We start from the raw sequence: 19,567 nt of genomic DNA, 5'->3' as shown, positions 1-19,567 counted from the left end.
CTCCCCATCTCTCCTTCAGTAGCTTCCAAACTAGCCTTCCTGGCTTCAGTCTCTCCCCCTCTTCACCCACCTCCAAAGGGATCCTTTTTACACTTGTCTTTTTTTTTTCCTTCCTTTTTGTGGAGAATGGGGTCTTGCTATATTGCCCAGGCAGGTCTCGAACTCCTGGGCTCAAGCTATCCTCCCGCCTCTGCCTCCCTGAGAGGTGGGATTACAAAAGGCGTGAGCCACCACGCCCGGCCCAAAGGGATCGTTTTTAAATGCCAAGTTGGATCATGTGATTTTCTGCTTAAAACCCTTTAAAGGTTCTCTGCCATTCTTGGGATAAAGTAAGGTCTTTTGACAAACATCAAAATTACATATCCTCCATAATCTAGGATTTTAAAATAAACATTATGCCTAAAAATTAACCAATTATGATCATATGCCTTCTCAAACTACATATTCCCTCTTGGGGATTGTGCTGATGTTCCTCCAGGTGAGTCCCAGCTGCAGTTTACAATATTGTTGACCTATATGAATACACACACACACCCCAACCTATTTTTATTCATGCTACTGCTTCGGCTTGGACTACTCTCCCATTGTTCTTAGCCAGATCAACTAATTGCTTTTCATCTTTCAGCTCAAGCACCACCCAATAGGAAGGCTTCCCCAATCTCCTCGCTTCTCTAGGATGGATTCCCTACTTAGCTCTATCAATATGCTGTACCATATGATGCTCCTCTCCTCCATTCAACTTACTGGAGGGCAAGTGCCATTTCAGTTAACTTGGTGTGTACAGAGTGCTGATGAAGGGGCCTGTGTAGTTGAGGCAGGGGAAACAACATGAGATAGCAGAAATGGCAATCTGTACTCAGGACAAGTTAGGGCTAGAGGATTCGGTTTGGGAATTAACAACATCCAGAAAGTTTAGGGGCAACCAAGCTTCTAGAGGGCTTCATAGTTAATTCCATCTTGCAAATGTAGAAACTGAGACACAGACAAGCAGTTTCTCCCAAATTACTTACTCATTGAGAAGGAGGGCTCTTTAGCCCCAAGTCCTGTGCACTTTTCCACTCCATACTGGGAAGGGGGAGGACTGAAGTTGGGTGCCTTGTTTCCCTCCCAATTTTGAGACAGGAGCCTCTGAACTGCTGGCACCTCCTGCCTGGACTGAGGAATAAGGTGACCAAGGGTCTAGCTTATCTTCTAATCTGAGGTTGGTAAAAACAAAGCACAAAACAGTGCTTTGTCTCTTGACTGAGGAAGGTGGGGGGAATTGGTGACAAAAATAACCCAGCCCACCATTCCTGCAAAGGCTTTAAAATCCTTCTTTCCTGTTTCCTTTCTACCAGGAAATACAGTTCTCCATGCTTCAGACATGAACATTTATCAAAACCCCACCTACTGCTGAGACAGACTGTGAGAACTGGAGGAGGTCATTTAACCAGTAGGTGCCAAAACCAGACAGCCTCACTCCAGACCCACAGAAGCAGAATCTCCAGGAGGAAGTAAATCTTGATTGGGTTCAAAATACTTTAATAGGTGACCCACAGACATTAAGCAGCCTGCCCTGGCTCACCCACAGAGTCAGGGTGGTGGTGAATTTGAAACTGAGTCTCCCAAGATCACCCTGGGTGCTTTCCTTAGGAGATAACTCTCAATTCCGCACCTTGCACACAACAAAGGCTTAATAATGATCTGTTGTTGGGTGCTTGAGCCTCAAAAGATTTTCTAATACGGTGAAGGCAAAGAATGTAAGTTTTGGAATCAGGCAGATCCTGCTGCAGAAGACCATTGGCAAACTTCAGTCTCCTTAACTGTAAAACAGGGTGAATATCCTCATGGGGTTTTCAGTGAGGATTAAATGAGATATCCTAAGTAAAATCCCTAGCCCAACACCTGGCACCCAAAAGGCACTTAATAAATGGTAGTGGTTATCAGTGAGAAGTGGTAGAACGAGTGATAAGAGAATATACATTCTGGAACCAGGTTGGTCCCAGAATTTTCATGTATGACACAGGAAGGTTACTTTGTTTCTTTGCTGGTAGGATGAGGGTGTTGGTGAGGATGAAATGAATCAATAAAGCATTAAGAGTAGTGCCTGGCACAAGAAAACAAGTGCGATAATTGTGAAAACAAGCTCTGATAATTATATTCTTCTAACCCTTGTACTGGCCCTAAGCACAGTAATTAAGTCCAGATTATACAACAAGTGCATGTCTTCCATGCAGGGAGAAGGAAAAAAAAAAATCCCACATTCACAGAAAGAGGACACACTTGCAAAAGCAGTCTCTGGAAAGCCTTCCCACTGAACTTGTCAGACCCCTTTGAATTACTGCACCCTTTCTTTTCTGCTCACTCTGCTTCTGATGATCTACTTCATGTGTGTGAAGTGTGTCCCTCCTGAGGGTGGGAATACCCTTCCCACTTCAAGCATAAGGCTGACCACCAGGGAAATGCCCACCAATAACTTGCTGAGGGAGAGACAAAGGAGTACAAGGAGAAGGCAGCACTCCTGGACCCTGCACCACACCACCACCCACACCACAAAAAAAAAAGAATGCCAAGCAAAGCAATTGCCAAGATAAATCACTTTTATCTCTATAGGAAAGGGAGGATCTAAAAAAAATATAAATTACATTAGTAACACAACATAAGAAAAAGACAGGGGCAAAAACAACAGAGAAGTGTGAATGATGCTACTCTAACCTATTTATAAAAAGGCCCTGCATCAGAAATTCACAATCCTACCCACTTCTAAAAATATATTTAGACATGTACAGAAGCGGTGGGCTTGTTTCTATATTGTTTTTTTGTAAAAATATATTAAAGGTGAATAGAAATCCTCTCTCCCTTCCCCCTATCCAGCCCCTAGCTAGGAATTGGAGATCAGAGGTAACTATCTCACGGTGTTCTAAACCTTGATTACTAAACACTCCCAACCCCTCCCCAACTCACTTCACTGAGAACCTGAAACATTAAAAAAAAAAAACAAAAACAAAGACATCAGCCTCTTTGGAAAAGCATAACTCTGAGGGTAAACTTGCTTTTCATTGGAAACAACACAAAACAACAAACAGGGGGCTCCAAGAACCCAACTAAGCTAAATGAAACCCAGTCAAATGGAGGCTGGGTTTCAGCTCCACAGAAAACTTCTAACAAAGAAACAGAGGGAAAGGGCCGGAATCAGGGGGATTTGCTAGCAATTAGCTGCCTTTGAAAGATCAAGAGGGGGTGTTAATGGACAAAAGGGCTGGGGACCTGATGTTGGTTACAGCAGTCACCGCATAGTCAGGCAGTTGCCTATACAGCGACAGAGGCTTCTCTTGCCCTCCCCTCACTACCCTCTGCTGCCTTGAAATCCCCAAAGTAAGCAAAGCTGGGTAGAAACAGAGGGGAGGGGAGTAGGGACTCACGTGCTGGGGGGAGGTAGCCAGGCTTTCTGCCTTTGGTGTGACTAGATGGAGAGCTGCTTGGCCCCTGGGGTCCCCAAGGTAGAGAAAGCAAATGGGCTAAAGGAACCCCTGATTCCAAGGAAGGAAAGTAGAGGCAGGGCTACGGAAAAAAGAAAGACAAACTGGAGATACAAAGATGACGAAGGAAGCCTCACAAATTCCCTGTGGCCTGCATGATAGCTGTTAAATTCCCCAGCAGCACTGGGCAAGCTGGGGTGAGGTTGGAGTGGGTGGTACAGGTGGAGAGGGCAAGGGTACACTCCACTTGGGCAGTGCCAAATGGAGGTGGGGGGGATGTTCTCCATCGAGTCCAGATTGCCAGTGAGGCAAGGCGGTGGGAGGTGGGGGCACTGTCTGGACAATGGAGATAATCCACGAAGGAAGGACAGGGGAAGGGAGGATCGGATGGATGGTCTGCTCCTTCACGGATGGGCGTCTCTTCTCTTCAACTTGGGCTCGTGAATGGCCTGTCTGCATTCTGCTTGAACGATGACCTGTCGTCTGGAAGTGCAAAGGCCCAGGAGTGAAGATGTGAGTCCTGAGGTCTTCTTCAGACCAAGACCTCAGGTGGAGAAAGAAGCATGAAAAGTTCCCGATGGAGGACCCAGGTGTGGGCCGTCCCGCCACACCCTCCATAATGTCCAGGCTGTGCTCTGTGGTATAGGCGGAGCAAGCAAGCTGTAGGGCCAGGGTTATCTGCGTCAGTGGCAGGTGCTTTCAGGTTTCTGGGAGATGGTTTTCCACCTGCCAGGGCCCAGCCACAGCCACAGCCACGTGGATAATGTTCTACATGATCTCAAAATCCAGGCAAATCCCTGGAGCTCACCCTAAAACAAGTGGCCTCATGTGTAGCCAGCTAAAAGTAGCTTCCTCCAACAGGCTACAAAGCCATGGTCAAAGGCTTGGGCATCTGACCTCTCCCTACCTTGACAAGTGATAGGAATCACCTTTCTTCCGAAAGGTAAGTGAAGTTGGCGTTTCTAGGCCACTTCTGGAAATGGCCCACAGTGGGGCAGGAAGGAGGCTCTAGGCCTTCCTCTTCATTTCCATGAAGCTTTTGGCAAGAGGGGGCAGAGACCACAGCCTTCTCCCATGAGCAAGTCTGGAGATGGGGCATGTCCACTGGACTGGGGAAATGGGGCAAACAGAATGGGTGGAGGTGGGCAGGCTTCCGGATATAGGGCTAGAGTTGCAGAAAGTGTCAAGCACTGGGATTCCCACTTCATGGCTCAGGCTCCTTCACACCTCTCCTCATCCTGCCTTCCAGCTCTAGGAGGGGATCAAGAGTAAAGAACAGACAAGGCAGGTGACAGGGGAGTGGTTTGGACGAGTAGAAAAGAGGGTTCTAGTCAGCTGGAAACCTCTCCCATTTACCTGCTACTCAGAGGCATGGAGAAGGCAGGCAGGATGCTCTAGTGAAAGTGGGGAAGGGAGCCAGGAGGAGTCGGTGGAGGGGTCCGTGCCTTTGGTAAGTCCCAAGAAAGCAGGACAATGCACCTCAGCACCTTGTCCGGGGCAGATAGGATCCAGGAATGCCCCGAGAGTTGACAACGGAGAAGGCAATGGGGGTAAAGGGGTGAGGGGTGGGACACAGGAGGGCTCACAGAAGTAGTTTGCCATTTCTGTGGATTTTCAGGATACGGCCGAGTCTCTGCTTTGCTGTGGCCAGGCCCTTTTTGGGACGCTTTCCTGTGGGAGAAGGGAAAAGTAAGCAAGGGCTTTGGCAAGGGCTTCAACACCAAATCTGGCACCAACTACCCTCAGGCCACCTCCTCTTCCTGTTTCTCTACCCACAAAGTTTCTCCATCCTTTGACCATATTGGGCAGGAAGCCCTCCTTAACTACTTCCAACCAACACTACATGCTTTGACTCTTCCTTCTATGACCTCCTGTAGCAGTAAGAGACTCCCTGATTACAGTTTGTCTGGTTCTTTTTCTCCACTGATTACTCTGGTCCCAATCATTTTCCTTCCAAGATCCTGCAGGGAGGTAAATGTGCTTCCACACCCTCTTATCCTACCCACCAGGACTGGACAAGTGCCTGGTTAGTGATTAGAGCTCAGTGTCCCTGAAGTTGCCATCCCTAGGGCCTTGCTTCATTAGAAACTCTCATCTTCATCAGCCTTCAACATCACACCAACCTCCGTGCCCTTGAGCTGCATACTCTAGGGACTGGGCTTTGAGGACCAAAGTGAGGGAAAGGAAGGCCTGAGTCCCCTGACTCTTTGTTGTCTCTGTCTCCCCACATTAAATCCCCTCCCATGTCCTATTTGACTGCCTCTGTATTTGATCAGTTCATCTCCTCCCTCTCTACTCCCTCTGGCAGAGCCCCAGGTACTCTTCCTGCTTGCCTGAACTTGTATATGTGCCTCCTCCCTAGAGTTCCCATCTCTAGCCCACCCTCTACCTCCTTCTGGCCACCAGAAGGATCTTTCAAAACTAAAACCTGATCTTGTCTGTACTTCAAATCAGTCAACATCTCTCCATGGCCCATAAGATCAAATCCAAGCACCTTAGGTTGGCCTTCAGTGTCCCTCCCTGGTATTGTCATCTACTAGAGCACTTAGGATTTAGGGCAGGTGGCTTTAAGATCCTTTGGTTCTACAACCACATGGCCGTTGTACCTTGTCCTGCCTGATTGCTCTGGGAGCCAACTGAAGGGCGCCGCTGCGTCAAGAAGACACCGGGGGCCATAGGTGTGGTGCTGCGGTTTGCCTGGGCCATGCCAAAGGCATTGGGACGAGCCGTGTACTCATGGTCAGCGAGACTTCCTGACAGGGCCTCTTGTTTAGGCTCAGGAGGAGGCAGGGGTGAGGAGGAGGTGACAAGCTGTGGTGTGGCAGCCACAGTGGGGGCTGGTACTGTCAGACTGAGATTGGAGTCTTGAGGGCGAGGCTGTTCTACCTCCTTCAGCAAAGGCTTCTTCTTGATATATTTCTTCTTTTGGGCCTTCTGTAGCTCCTGAAACACAAGCCAAGTAGGAGGAGAGATTCAGGAGTGAAAAAAAGAAGAAAAGTTCCCAGGAAAGGAACTAACTAGACAATGGCCAATATGGTTGTGCAACCTGCCACCCTCTCCCTTACCTGTACCAAGTCTAGCCTGGATGTACACACAGCACGTAACAGGCCTTCCAATACCTGAGATCATCTCTTTGTTACTATCCATCCTTAAGTCACTGCTGTCACATTTTAGTACAGTGCCAAGAGAGCTGTAAATGAATTTGAAGACTAGGATTTTGGTCCTAGTGTTGCCACTAATGAGGTAGACCTTGGACACATCTAATCATAATAACTAAATTTACATTAGCAGCTGAGACACTTTATATACTTTATCTCATTTAATTCTCATAACAGCCCTAAGAAGAAAAAATCCTAATTTTACATGTGAGAAAATGGAGGTGCAGGGGTATTAAGTAACTTGAGCCCAAAGCCTCACAGCTGAAAAGTAGTTGGGACCAGTATTTAAAACCAGGTCTATCTGAAGAGACACCTTGCAAACTTCTCAAAATGGAAAATATGAGCATAGAAAGATTAGAAAGATTATTAGCTTTGGAGTGAGATAAATCTGGTTCAAATGCAGGCTTGTGTTCCCTAAATTGGATGACTATGGTCAAACTGACTAACCTTTCTGAATCTCCGCTGCCTCATCTATAAAACAGGTAAATATCTGCTTTTTAGGGTTTTTGAAAAGATTAAATGATGACATAAAAATACACAGCACATAGTAGATATTCAACAAGTAGTTACTTATTATTCTATCTTCATCTCTTATAATGGCTTCTCTTCCCCTTGCTGGTCTTTTTCTTTTAACAGAGGGCTTGACAATCCTCCAGGTCACTGGGTCTAAAAACCTCACTTTGGGGATGGGAATGACAAATGAGTTGTGTCACTTCTCCCAATACCTTGTATCTCAACCATCCAGTGCCCTACGGATCTACCATCCACTGCATAGTGGACATTTGTATAGTGGGCATCTGGAGCCCTGAGAACCTGGAAAGGTGGTGCTGAGAGCATGTAAATAACTTCACCTTCTGAAATGCTACACAGCCACACAAACCAACTCAGTGATTACATTTTTTTGCCTTCTCTTGGCAACACGAGCCTACTCCTGCCTTCGAAGATCTGACAGGCTGTGGCTACCACAGGCATTTCTTGGGTACAAGAATGATAATATTAGTAATACATGCCAACCACTCTTCTATAATTACTCATTTAATACTCGTAAAAACCCAAGAAGTAAGAATTATAACCCCATTTGAAGGATGAAGAAACTGGCACAGAGAGGCTAAGTCATTTCCCTAAGGTTACAGGACCAGTAAGTGGCCAAACTGGGATTCACATCCAAGCCATTTGGCTTCAGAATCTCTTCCCTCAGCCACAATGCTATTCTACCCGTACCAGGAACTGCATTTCTGTCCCCTTTTCTCTCACTTAAACTCAGAATTACCTCTTCATATCTAGATCACTAGCCTACATTTTGCTACCTTTGCTGCCAATCTCTTTCATATATAATTTATCCAGATACCCCCACAGACAACTAGACCATCTTACGACAGAACCACTTTCACCTTGCCAATCCCCTTGCTCAAAAGGCTGTTAGCAGATTCCCGCCCAAGTTCAAACTCCCTGGCCTGACATTCATGATCTTCCACAGTCTGGCTGTTTACACTTAGCCAACTCATAATAATGATGAAAAGCTAACAGGCCTAGAGTACTTACTCCATACCAACTGCCATTCTAAAAGAGCTTGTACATACATTACCTCATTTAATCCTAAAATGAAGTCTATGAGGAAACGAGGTACTATGAGGAAACGAGGTAAAGAGAAATCAACTTGCCCAAGTGGTAGAACTCTTATGTAATTTAAATCCAAGCAGGCTGACTCTAGAATCCATTCTTATATCCATTACTTATTTTCACTAACTCCCCAACATGAAGTCTCCAACAGAGAAAGATCTGTTTTTCATTCATTCATTCATTCATTCATTCATTCACTCATTCATTCATTCATTCATTCATTCACTCACTCACCCCAATACTGACTAAACACATTTTCTGACCATAGTGGGGATACCAAGTTAAATTAAATATATTCCCACTCTTGAAGTATTCATGGTTTAGTAAGAAACAACAAAACATACATTTATGATTGTAAGTACCACGAGAGAATGCTGTAGAAGCATATAGAAAAAGGACTCTGAAATAAAGTGGTGGTAGGTAGTATGAAGGGCTGTTAGGTAAGGCATCTGAGAGGGTATGATTCTCAATGGGTAAAAGGAACATCTTTTGTAAAGGCACAAAACCATGAGACAATCTGATATACTCACTGAGGGGACTATGAGTATTACAGTGCAGTATGGCTGTATAAAGGGTGTGCATGAGGGGCTGGAAGGAGGTCAGGGAGATGACTAGAGACCAAATCAAGACGGTTTTAGGAGGGCTTTGTGTGCTATACCAAGGAATTCCCTTCTTCTAGAATGCCTCCCTGGCCCATACCAGAAACTTAGCTTGCAAAGCCCTTCCCCAATTTCAAAACCTCTTCTTTGAGGTAATCTCTGATCATCCCAAACAGAATTCAGCTCCTTAAAAGGCACTAAGAGTAATTTTCACACCTTTACTTAATTTACGTTTATATAAAACAGTAGAACCCCCTTTTTCAAATTACAGCTTACACTGTATTGGGATATACATAAGAGAGAGAAGTTCTGGTCAAAGAAGATTGCCAAAGATTTAAATATTATTTAAATATGATGTAATGACTACACTATGTGAGCATGTATTTAAATAGAAAGTAGTATGAACTTTGAAGTTAGAGGATATGAGTTTGAATTGTCTCCTCCATTTACTGGCTGTATTATCCTGAGTCACTTAATGAGAACCTCATTTTCTTCATCTATAAAATGATGAAAATACCACCTGTTGAACAGGGCTATTGGGCAGATTACATCACACATTGTATACGGAAGCAACTAACAAAGCAGATGCTTAATAGCGCTCTAAGCTATAGGATATGGGATTAGAAGCTAACGGGATATTGATAGCGAGAGAACCAGAAAATTCACCTCCAAAGGCTCCTAAGCACATTACACACATTAAAGAACTTTTAGCTGTTAATGCTAGGAGGTGAACTTGATTCTAGTGAATATCACTCTTTAGGACAAAAAAAATATTAGTGGGTGAAGATTAAGATAATATTATTTCATAAAGAGGACAAGAAAAATTTCTAATCAACCAAATTACAATACTGGTGGGTAGCTGAGAACTTGAGTGTACTCAGCTGAGTCACTCCCTCAGGGCTTCATATGAGAGCAAAGGATGGATCTGGTCCTTCTCATCTGAGAGGTTTTCACACACAAAAAAGGTAAGTGATATCCGCAAGGTTTTTCTCTGGCCTAATATTTTCTTTCATCCTAAATCATGTCAACTGTGTAACCTGTGGAAGTAGCTTATCATTGAGTTGGGATAAGAGGGATTTAAGAGGGGGCTGGGATACTGCCAAGGATAAAGATCAAAGGTTACTCAATCCCCACTGAGACAAAGGTAGGATCCTATCAGCCTGCAGGTCTAAGTGTTGAGGCTCTAAGTCAAACTGCTATTTTTTTTTTCTTTTTTTTCTTTTTGGTTTTTTCAATGTTTATTTTATGTACAAAGAACTATCATGGTTTTTCATTGAGTAGATGCTTTGGATAATCCTTTGAAGGAAGATCATTTAGTCCAACTTAATGAAACCGATATCCTTCGCGTACTGACGGAAACACTGGCGGCACATATTGAGGCCATATTTCCGGATCAGACCGTGCCGGTTTGAACACATGCGACAAGAGCGAGAACCCTGGCCGAATTTTCGCGGGTGGCTCCAGTACAGCTGCTGGTGACCCATCTTGCTCTCAGAAGTGCAACGAGGTAAAAGGAAGGAGACCAAACTGCTATTAGTTGCAGGGTGACCTGGGGTGTCAGCACCTACCTGCTGGGCCAGCTTTGCAGCTGCTGCAGCCAAACCTGTCTCAATAGAGGCTACCCGGGTCCCCTCACGCACAGGGCGGTCTTGCTTCGGCAGAGTTGGGGTCACACGGGCTGCAGGGGAAACAGGATGAGAAGGTGTCACTAAGACATTTATCTGAATGCTAGCCATATTCCCTACCTACAAGCTCTCCAAAGGTGGTCTCATTGGTCTTCCTGCTTCTAGCTTTTTATGAAGCCAGATTTTGCTTGCCATCACATAAGAAACTAATTCACAAATGCTCAAAGCACACACTGATTAAACGGTAAAAGTGAACCTCCCAGAGCGGGGGAAAAAAGTGAACCTCCTTTGCCTGGGCATGATGGTTAATGCCTGTAATCCCAATGCTCTGGGAGGCTGAGGTGGGACCCTGTCACTACAAAAATTTAAAAAGTTAGCCAGGTGTGGTGGCATGCACCTGTAGTCCCAGCTACTTGGGAGGCTGAAGTGGGAGGACTGCTTGAACCCAGGAGTTTGAGGTTACAGTGAGCTACGATTGTACCACTGCACTCTAGCCTGGGCAACAGAGTGAGACTCTGTCTCTAAAAATAAAACAATAAGCCAGGCCAGGTGCAGTGGCTCACACCTGTAATCCCAGCATTTTGGGAGGCTGAGGCAGGTGGATCACTTGTGGCCAGGAGTTCGAGACCAGCCTGGCCAACATGGCAAAACTTCATCTCTACTAAAAATACAAAAATTATCCGGGCATGGTGGTGTACACCTGTAGTCCCAGCTACTCAGGAGGCTGAGGCATGAGAATTGCTTGAGCCTGGAAGGCAGAGATTGCAGTGAGCAGAGATTGCGTCACTGCACTCCAGCCTCGGCGACAGAGTGAAACTCTGTCTTAAATAATAATAATAATAAAATAAATCAATAATAAAAATAAAAAGTTAATCTCCCTGAACTGGCATTTAAGTTTGTCCCATATTCTGCTTCTGGCCCACTTACCTCTCCAACCTTATTTCCACATCCATATTCTCAGCTTCTCCAGACGGATGGCTTCCTTATTATATCTCCAGAGTGTGTACAGCTCATCCTCTCTCCCTATGCTTTCATCCTCACCATCCACACTACCTAGAGTACTATATTCCTTTTTGTCTGCCTATTCAAAACCTACCCATTCTTTAAGGTAAGCTGAAATCAATCTCCTACACAAAACCTCTTTGGTTCCATTGATCTTTTTCCTCTGAACTTATGATCTGTACAAATTACTTGATACATAGCACATACCACCTTGTCTCATTCTCTAATGCTGATGTGTTATTCTGTCTACCAACCAGGCTATGAGTTCCTGAAGAGGATCACCCTCTTGCATGACTCTTTTATAATGCCTTACCAACCTGAAATCAAAAAATACTCATCCCATTTCAAAAGGATGTATGTTTCAGGATAACCAAACAGCCCCAAATGATGAGAGATAGCTCTTCTTTACAGAAGAAAGCCAGCTACTAAATGTAGAAGGAATGACAGAATTAGAAAATCACAAGCTGGCAAGTCCTAATGAAACAACTGATTCTAGGGAATTGGATATTCACACAGCACCAAAATATTACCTCACAGATTACCTGCTCACCTCAAGAAGAAAAAACTTATAATGAGACCAAGAGATTACCACTTTAAGTATGAACTTTACTGTCACTAATAGTGAGAAAGCACAACACAACTTCACGCACCTCTTGATGAGAAGCAATAGGAAATTCACATCACCTGAGTAGTTGTTTTGTTGAAGAGCTAAAATATAGCAAGCCATTCATATTACTTTCAGTGTTTAGGAAACAGGTATAGAAAAACAAGTTAAATGACACCAGAAGAAAACAAGCAGACATTCTACAAGATAAACTGGCTTAGTCTCTTTAAAAAGACAATGTCACAAGTAAGCAGACAAATCTAGAAGGTAGGACAGGACAATTACACCAGTGTCAACAACAGATCAATAGCACAGAACAAAAAAGGGGAGAGTTCTCTAGATTGAGAGGGTTAAAAGGCATGACATTCAAATGCCACATGGACCCTGTTTAGACCCTGATTTAAACAAATCTAATATTAAAAACACCTTTTCATGGTTTGACAATTTAGGAAATTTGATTATGGACTTAGAATCGGATAACAAAGAATTATCAAATTATTGTTAGTTTTGTTACGTATAATAACAGGTTGTAAGGTTTTGTGAGAAAATGTCCATTTTTTAGAAATACATACTGAAGTACTTGGGGGAAATGGCATAACTGGGGTTTGCTTTCAAGCAAAGAAAAAAATTTTAAAAACAAGATAGTGATAAATGAAGCCAATATGGCAATATATCAATAACTGTTCATTCTCACTGGTGGATATATAGGAGCTCAATCAACTCTTCTTATTTATTTTTTGAGACGGAGTCTTGCTTTGTCACCAAAGACTAGAGTGCAGTGGGGTGATCTCAGCTCACTGCAACCTCCACCTCCCAGGTTCAAGCGACTCTCCTGCCTCAGCCTCCTGAGTAGCTGGGATTACAGGCATGCACCACCATGCCCGGCTAATTTTTGTACTTTTAGCAGAAACGGGGTTTCACCATGTTGGCCAGGCTGGTCTTGAACTCCTAACCTCAAGTGATCCAACCACCTCAGCCTCCCAAAGTGCTGGGATTACAGGCATGAGCCACCATGCCCAGTCTTACTGTATTTTTAAAGAAAAAAATCTAATGTCACAGAAAAAAGATGTAGTGGTGTTGCTGACCTAGATTTAAACTCCTTGGTTAGCTATTGCTATTATAAAGGAGAATTTCTGGATAAGCAGTATGCAGATTCTAGAACAAGAAATTTGGAAGGCTGAAATTCTTTCTTTAAAGGTAACATTTGTTTAAAACATGATCTGAAGCAAATTTACCAAATGTTGATGCATAATTTTCAGTCACGGATACTTGGATATCTTTTATATTGTTCTCCATAGTTTTGTATGTGTGGTGGTTTTAAAACATGACCCCAAATCCTATGACACCTTTCCTACGGATAGGTGGGTCTGTGCCCCACTCTTGAATCTAAGCAGGCTTATTTGTAACCTATAGAATATGGTATAAATGACACTATATGACTTTTGAGGCTAGGTCAGTAAAGGTAATTTCAGTTTCCACACTGCTTGATGGAACACTCATGCTTCTAGAAATCTGAACCGCCATGTAAAAAGTTTGATTGCCTTGAGGCTGCTGGGCAGTGAGGAAGCTAGTCACATGGAGAGGCCACATGTTGGCACTTTCAGTCTTGTGTGTCCTCCCAGACCAGGCATCAAACATGTAAGTGAAAGAGACTTCAGATAACTCAAACTCTTGGCCAACAAGTCACCCCCAGCCTTCAGTTTTTCCAGCTGAGACCCCAGACTTCGTGCAGTAGAGACAAATTGTCGCCATTGTGCCATTTCCAAATTCCCGACCCACAGAATACATGAACATAAGAAAATGCTGGTTGTTTTAAGCTGGGGATAAAGGAACCTCCTTGATTAGACCTGGGTTTTGGGAGGGGAAAAAACCTATAAAAGATATTTTGTGTAAACAGTTGGGGAAATTTGGTTATGAATTGGGTATCTGAAGATCTTAGGAAATTATTACCAACTTTGGTAAGTATAAAAAAAAGTAGTGTGGTTACACTGGGGAATGGTGGATGTCCTTAATTTTTTTGAGATGGAGTCTCGCACTGTCACGCAGTGGCGTGATCTCTACTCACTGCAACCTCCACCTACTGGGTTCGAGTGATTCTTCTGCCTCAGCCTCCCAAGTAGCTGGGATAATAGGCACCCATCACCAGGCCCGGCTGATTTTTTGTATTTTTAGTAGAGATAGGGTTTCACCACGTTGGCCAGGCTAGTCTTGAACTCCTGACCTCAAATGATCCGCCCACCTCGGTGTGCCAAAGTGCTGGGATGACAGGCATGAACCACCGCACCTGGCCAGATGTCCTTATTCTTAGGAGATACTAAATTATTAAAGGGTAAAATATGTTATGATGACTGTACATTACTTTGAAGTGGCTCAACAAAAACTGTAGATAGATAGATATAGAAAGATGAATCAAGCAACTACAGCAAAATGTTACAACTATAGAATCTGGGTATTCAGACTATGGGTATTCACGTGCTATCGCTTCTACTTTTATGGCTCACGCCTGTAATCCCAGCACTTTGAGAGGCTGAGGTGGGCGGATCACCTGAGGTCAGGAGTTCGAGACCAGTCTGACCAACATGGAGAAACCCTGTCTATACTAAAAATACAAAAAATTAGCCGGGCCTGGTGGTGGGTGCCTGTTATCCCAGCTACTTGGGAGGCTGAGGGAGGAGAATCGCTTGAACCCAGGAGGTGGAGGTTGTGGTGAGCTGAGATCGTGCCACTGCACTCCAACCTGGACAAGAGCAAAACGACGTCTCAAAAAATAAAAAAATACAATACAATATAATACAATACGATAAAATAAAATAAAACTGTCAATACACTTTGGGACGCCGAGGTGAGCAGATCACCCGAGGTCAGGAGTTTGAGACCAGGCTGGTCAACATGGTGAAACCCTGTCTCTACTAAAAATACAAAAAAATTAGCCAGGTGTGGTAGCACGTGCCTGTAATCCCAGCTACTCGGGAAGCTTAGGCAGGAAAATCACTTGAACCTAGAGGGCGGAGGTTGCAGTGAGCTGAGATTGCGTCACTGCACTCCAACCTGGGCGACAGAGTGAGACTCTGTCTCAAAAAATAAAATAAAATAGTCATACTAACAAATTTTAAATAATGAACAAGACTAAGAAATTATAATAACCAAATGCAGTGTGTAATCCTTGAACGGATTCTGGTTTAAGTAAGCCAATTACAAAACATATTTTTGGTGCAACTGGGGGAAATTTGAATAAGTACATGGTACTGGATAATATTAAGAAATAAATATTACTTTGCTTAGATATAATGGTACTGTGGTTATGGAAGAAAATATCATTCAATGCATATTTAAGTATTTAAGATGAGATGTTATGATGGGTGATATCAGTGAAAATGGCAAAGTAAGGACCTCTAAGAATTCACTCCCCAATAAAAACAACAAAAAAACTAGCAAAAATTGTCAGGATAAATTTTTTCAGAACTCGAAATTAACAAAAGGCTTGCAGAAACCTGGAAAGCACGTGATTCAAGAAAAACAGCTGAATCTCAGTAAGAACAATGAGCTTCGTGCATTTTAACTTGCCCTAGACACATCTACCTTGCCCCAGCTTAGTGAACGCCTTGAAAAATAGCAGCCCACGTTCCCAGCAATGTAGTGAGCAGAAAGGAGCTAGAGCTTTCTTTCAAAGCCTAGTACTAAAAGCCTCTCCCTCCCTGGGGGGTGTTTTAAAAACTGTTTAAAGGCATGTGCTTAATGTCATAGCTGTTTAAGGTGATGGATAAGAGTTGTGACAAACAACAGATTAACCCAAATGGTTAAAAAAAGCTAAGGAACGAGATGTCCATAAAGAATCTGACAAGTTCTCATACATTTCTGCAAATTAGAAGACCACATGCATGTGTTGGGGCTGTAAGACTTGAGAAGGCCCTAAGCATGCACCTCTGACTTTGAGGTGGTACACAAATAGAAGTGAAGGCTACCACAGAGTTGTAAACTGCCTGGCTGACTGAAGGCATGCTCCAACATGCACACAGAGAGCCCCTCAGCAAGCACTGGGAGACTCACTGGTTCCAGGCATTTCAAGAAAACTGTGCCCAATCATGAGACATCTACTAAGCTAAATGAGTAGAGACATCAGTGGGCACACACACACAAGTTTACAGACTTTACAGAATTAGTTCAGAAAAGCCACTAAACAAAATACAACTACAACAAAAAGAGTGTTCTCTGAGGAGCAGAGTGGAGAAAATCTGATTTTCAGAGTTGCCACAGCATTTAAAATGTACAGTTTAACAAAAAATTACAAGACATACAAAGAAATAAAGTATAGCCAATTCACCAAAAAAAAAAAAAAAAAATCAATCAGTGGAAACTGTCCCTGACTTCCTAGACAAAGTTGGAGTTACTAGACAAGGACTTTAAATCAGCTATTTTAAATGCTTTCAAAGGCTAGAGGAGACCATGTCTAAGGAACTACAGGAAAGTATGAGAATGATGTCTCACCAAACAGAGAATACCAATAGAGACAGAAATTATAAAAAGAAACCAAATAGATACTTTGGAGTTGAAAAGTAAAATAACTGAAATGCAAACTGCACTAGAGGGTTTCAATAGCAGATTTGAGCAGGTAGAAGGAAGAATGACTGACTTTGAAGATAAGTCAATTGAGATTATCCAGTCTGATGAGCACACACAAAAAGAGAATCAAGAAAAGTGAACAGAGCCAAAGGGATCTGAAGGACACCCAATCGAAGACATAACAACTAAAAACTTTCCAAATTTGATGAAAAACAATCTATACATTCAAGAGCTCAACAAACTCCAAGGTGGACAAATTTAAAAGGCTACACATCATAACTCAAACCAAAGACAGCAACAGAAATTTTTTTTTTTTTTTTAAAAGATGGAGTCTTGCTCCATTACCCAGGCTGGAGTGCAGTGGCGCAATCTCAGCTCATTGCAAGCTCCGCCTCCCAGGTTAACGCCATTCTCCTGCCTCAGCCTCCCAAGTAGCTGGGACTACAGGCGGCCGCCACCACGCCCAGGTAATTTTTTTCTATTTTTAGTAGAGATGGGGTTTCACCGTGTTACCCAGGATGGTCTCGATCTCCTGACTGACCTCGTGATCCACCTGCCTCAAACTCCCAAAGTGCTGGGATTACAGGCTTGAGCCACCGTGCCCAGCCAACAACAACAGAATTTTGAAAGCAGCAAGGCAGAAGTGACTCACAACATAAACTGATTTCTTTATCATCAGAAACCATGGAGGTTAGAAGACAGTGGGAAGACATATTATAAGTGCTAAAAGAAAAACTATCAATCAAGAATTCTAGATCCAGCAAAACTATCCTTCAAAAATGAAGAAATCAAGATATTCCTAGATAAATAAAAACAAATAGTTTGACACTAGTAGACCTGTCCTATAAGAAATGCTAAAGGGCCAGGCGTGGTGGCTCATGCCTGTAATCGCAGCACTTTGGGAGGCCGAGGTGGGCGTATCACAAGGTCAAGAGTTCGAGATCAGCCTGGCCAACACAGTGAAACCCGTCTCTACTAAGAATACAAAAAATTAGCCAGGTGTGGTGGCGGGCACCTGTATTCCCAGCTATATGGTAGCCGAGATCATGCCATTGCACTCCAGCCTGGGCGACAGTGCGAGACTCTGTCTCAGGAAAAAAAAAAAAAAAAAGGAATGTTAAAGGGAAACCTTCAGGTAGAAAGGAAAGGACACTAGACAATTGAGTCTACATGAAGAAATAAAGAGCACTGGTAACTACATAGGTATACTTAAAAGACATTATCAACATATTTTTGTAACTTTTTCTATCTGGATTAACAGACAATTACATAAAGCAATTACTATGTTCATGAACACAATGTACAAAGATGTAATTTGTGACAGTAATAGCATAAAGGAGAAGGGTAATGGAGCTATATAGCAGGTAAGCTTTTGTGTAGTATTGAAATTAAGTGATAACAGGCTGGGTGCAGTGACTCACGCCTGTAATCCAGCACTTTGGGAGGCCGAGGCGGGAGGATCACGAGGTCAGGAGATGGACATCATCCTGGCTAACACGGTGAAACTCCATCTCTACTAAAAATACAAAAAATTAGCCAGGCATGGTGGCAGGCGCCTGTAGTCCCAGCTACTCAGGAAGCTAAGGCAGAAGAATGTCATGAACCCAGGAGACGCAGCTTGCAGTGAGCTGAGATTGTGCCACTGCACTCCAGCCTGGGTGACAGAGCACGACTCTGTCTCAAAAAAAAAAAAAAAAAAAAAGAAAATCAGCAAAAAACTAGAGATGTTGTAACACGTGAGATTTTGCTTAAAATGCCTTGAAAAAAAGAATAAAGCAAATACAGCAAAATGTTCATTATTAAATCTGGGTGACAGATATATATACATAGGTGTTCATGGTAATAACCTCTTGAATTTTATCTATGTTTGAAAACTTTCATAACAAAAATTTTTAAAAGGAAAATATTTACTGACTGTTACTTGTGCTTATGATTATTATAGCACTACAGTATATTCAAATATGTAATAGGCTAATTTCATTTACTTTCTCTATCCCAATATTCTTTAAGCTAATTAGACCTGTTTACTTTTTAAATTACTTTTAGAATGAATTCCCCACAAAATTCCATTAGGATTTTGATTTAGGCTAGTGTTAAATGTATACCTTAATTTGGAAGGAAATGACTCTTTACAACACTCAGTCTTTATAACCAGGCACATGGCAAATCTGTATTTCTTCATGTCGGTTCCACATGATTTTCTTACAATTATTCTTGCATATTTTATATGTTCGTTGCTATTGTCAATAGCATTTCCTTTTCTCAATACATTAAGGTTATTACTAATATAGTACTTCTTGATTTTTGGATATCTGGTATATATCCAATGATCACCCAATTTACTGAATTCTCTTATCAGTATTAACAGTTTTTAGTTGATTCTCTTTCATTTTCTGAGATTACATAATTATATCATATCTCTATTTTTATTTCTATTTTTTGCAGAGACAGGGTCTTACTATGTGGCCCAGGCTGGTCTTGAACTCCTAGGCTCAAGCAATCCTCCCATCTCACCCTTCCAAAGTGCTAGGATTACAGGCATTAACCACCATGCTCAGCCCCATATCTATATTTTCTATATCGATTATAAAATTATATCTTATCTTTCACTTGTCAAATATTTATTAAACATCTCCTATAGGCCAGGCACTAGGCAAGGTGCTACAGATACAATGATGGCCAAAAGTGAACAGGATTCTCACCCTAATGGCTTACATCATGATTTGGTCTCTTCATTTCTAATAGTTACAGTTCTTATTTCTGCTTCACTTCTAAACACTGGCATGAACTTCTAGAACAACACTAAATAATAGCAGTGTTAGTGGGCACATCAGTCCTATTCCTGATCTTAATGGGAATCCCCTTAGTAGAATGCCTTAGTAGAATGCATCTTTTTTGAGTTAAAAACTCACTTTGAAAATGTGATAAAAGGGCCGGGCGC

At 42.7% G+C, this 19,567-nt stretch overlaps 1 protein-coding gene across 4 annotated transcripts in view; it reads right to left on the bottom strand.

Moving 5' to 3' along the window:
* Positions 1-2,561: 2,561 nt before the first annotated feature.
* Positions 2,562-19,567, bottom strand: part of PHF8 (PHD finger protein 8) — a 116,478-nt gene continuing 99,472 nt past the window's right edge. For 2 of the 4 annotated variants that reach the window (XM_011991997.1, XM_011991995.1), the window contains 3 exons: positions 10,404-10,513; positions 6,065-6,401; positions 2,562-5,129 (listed from right to left, as the gene is read on the bottom strand). In XM_011991997.1, the coding sequence (XP_011847387.1) occupies positions 5,041-5,129; positions 6,065-6,401; positions 10,404-10,513 (536 nt within the window). In that variant the 3' untranslated portion in view covers positions 2,562-5,040. Of the gene's footprint in view, positions 5,130-6,064; positions 6,402-8,540; positions 9,333-10,403; positions 10,514-19,567 lie in introns of those variants that run through there. The other 2 variants (XM_011991996.1, XM_011991998.1) reach the window with 2 other exon arrangements.

Source organism: Mandrillus leucophaeus, unplaced genomic scaffold (genome assembly GCF_000951045.1).
Source record: "Mandrillus leucophaeus isolate KB7577 unplaced genomic scaffold, Mleu.le_1.0 Scaffold400, whole genome shotgun sequence".
Taxonomy (NCBI): Eukaryota; Metazoa; Chordata; class Mammalia; order Primates; family Cercopithecidae; genus Mandrillus; species Mandrillus leucophaeus.
The sequence above is the reverse complement of the archived record's forward strand: the minus strand, read 5'-3'. Positions and strand labels throughout refer to the sequence as shown.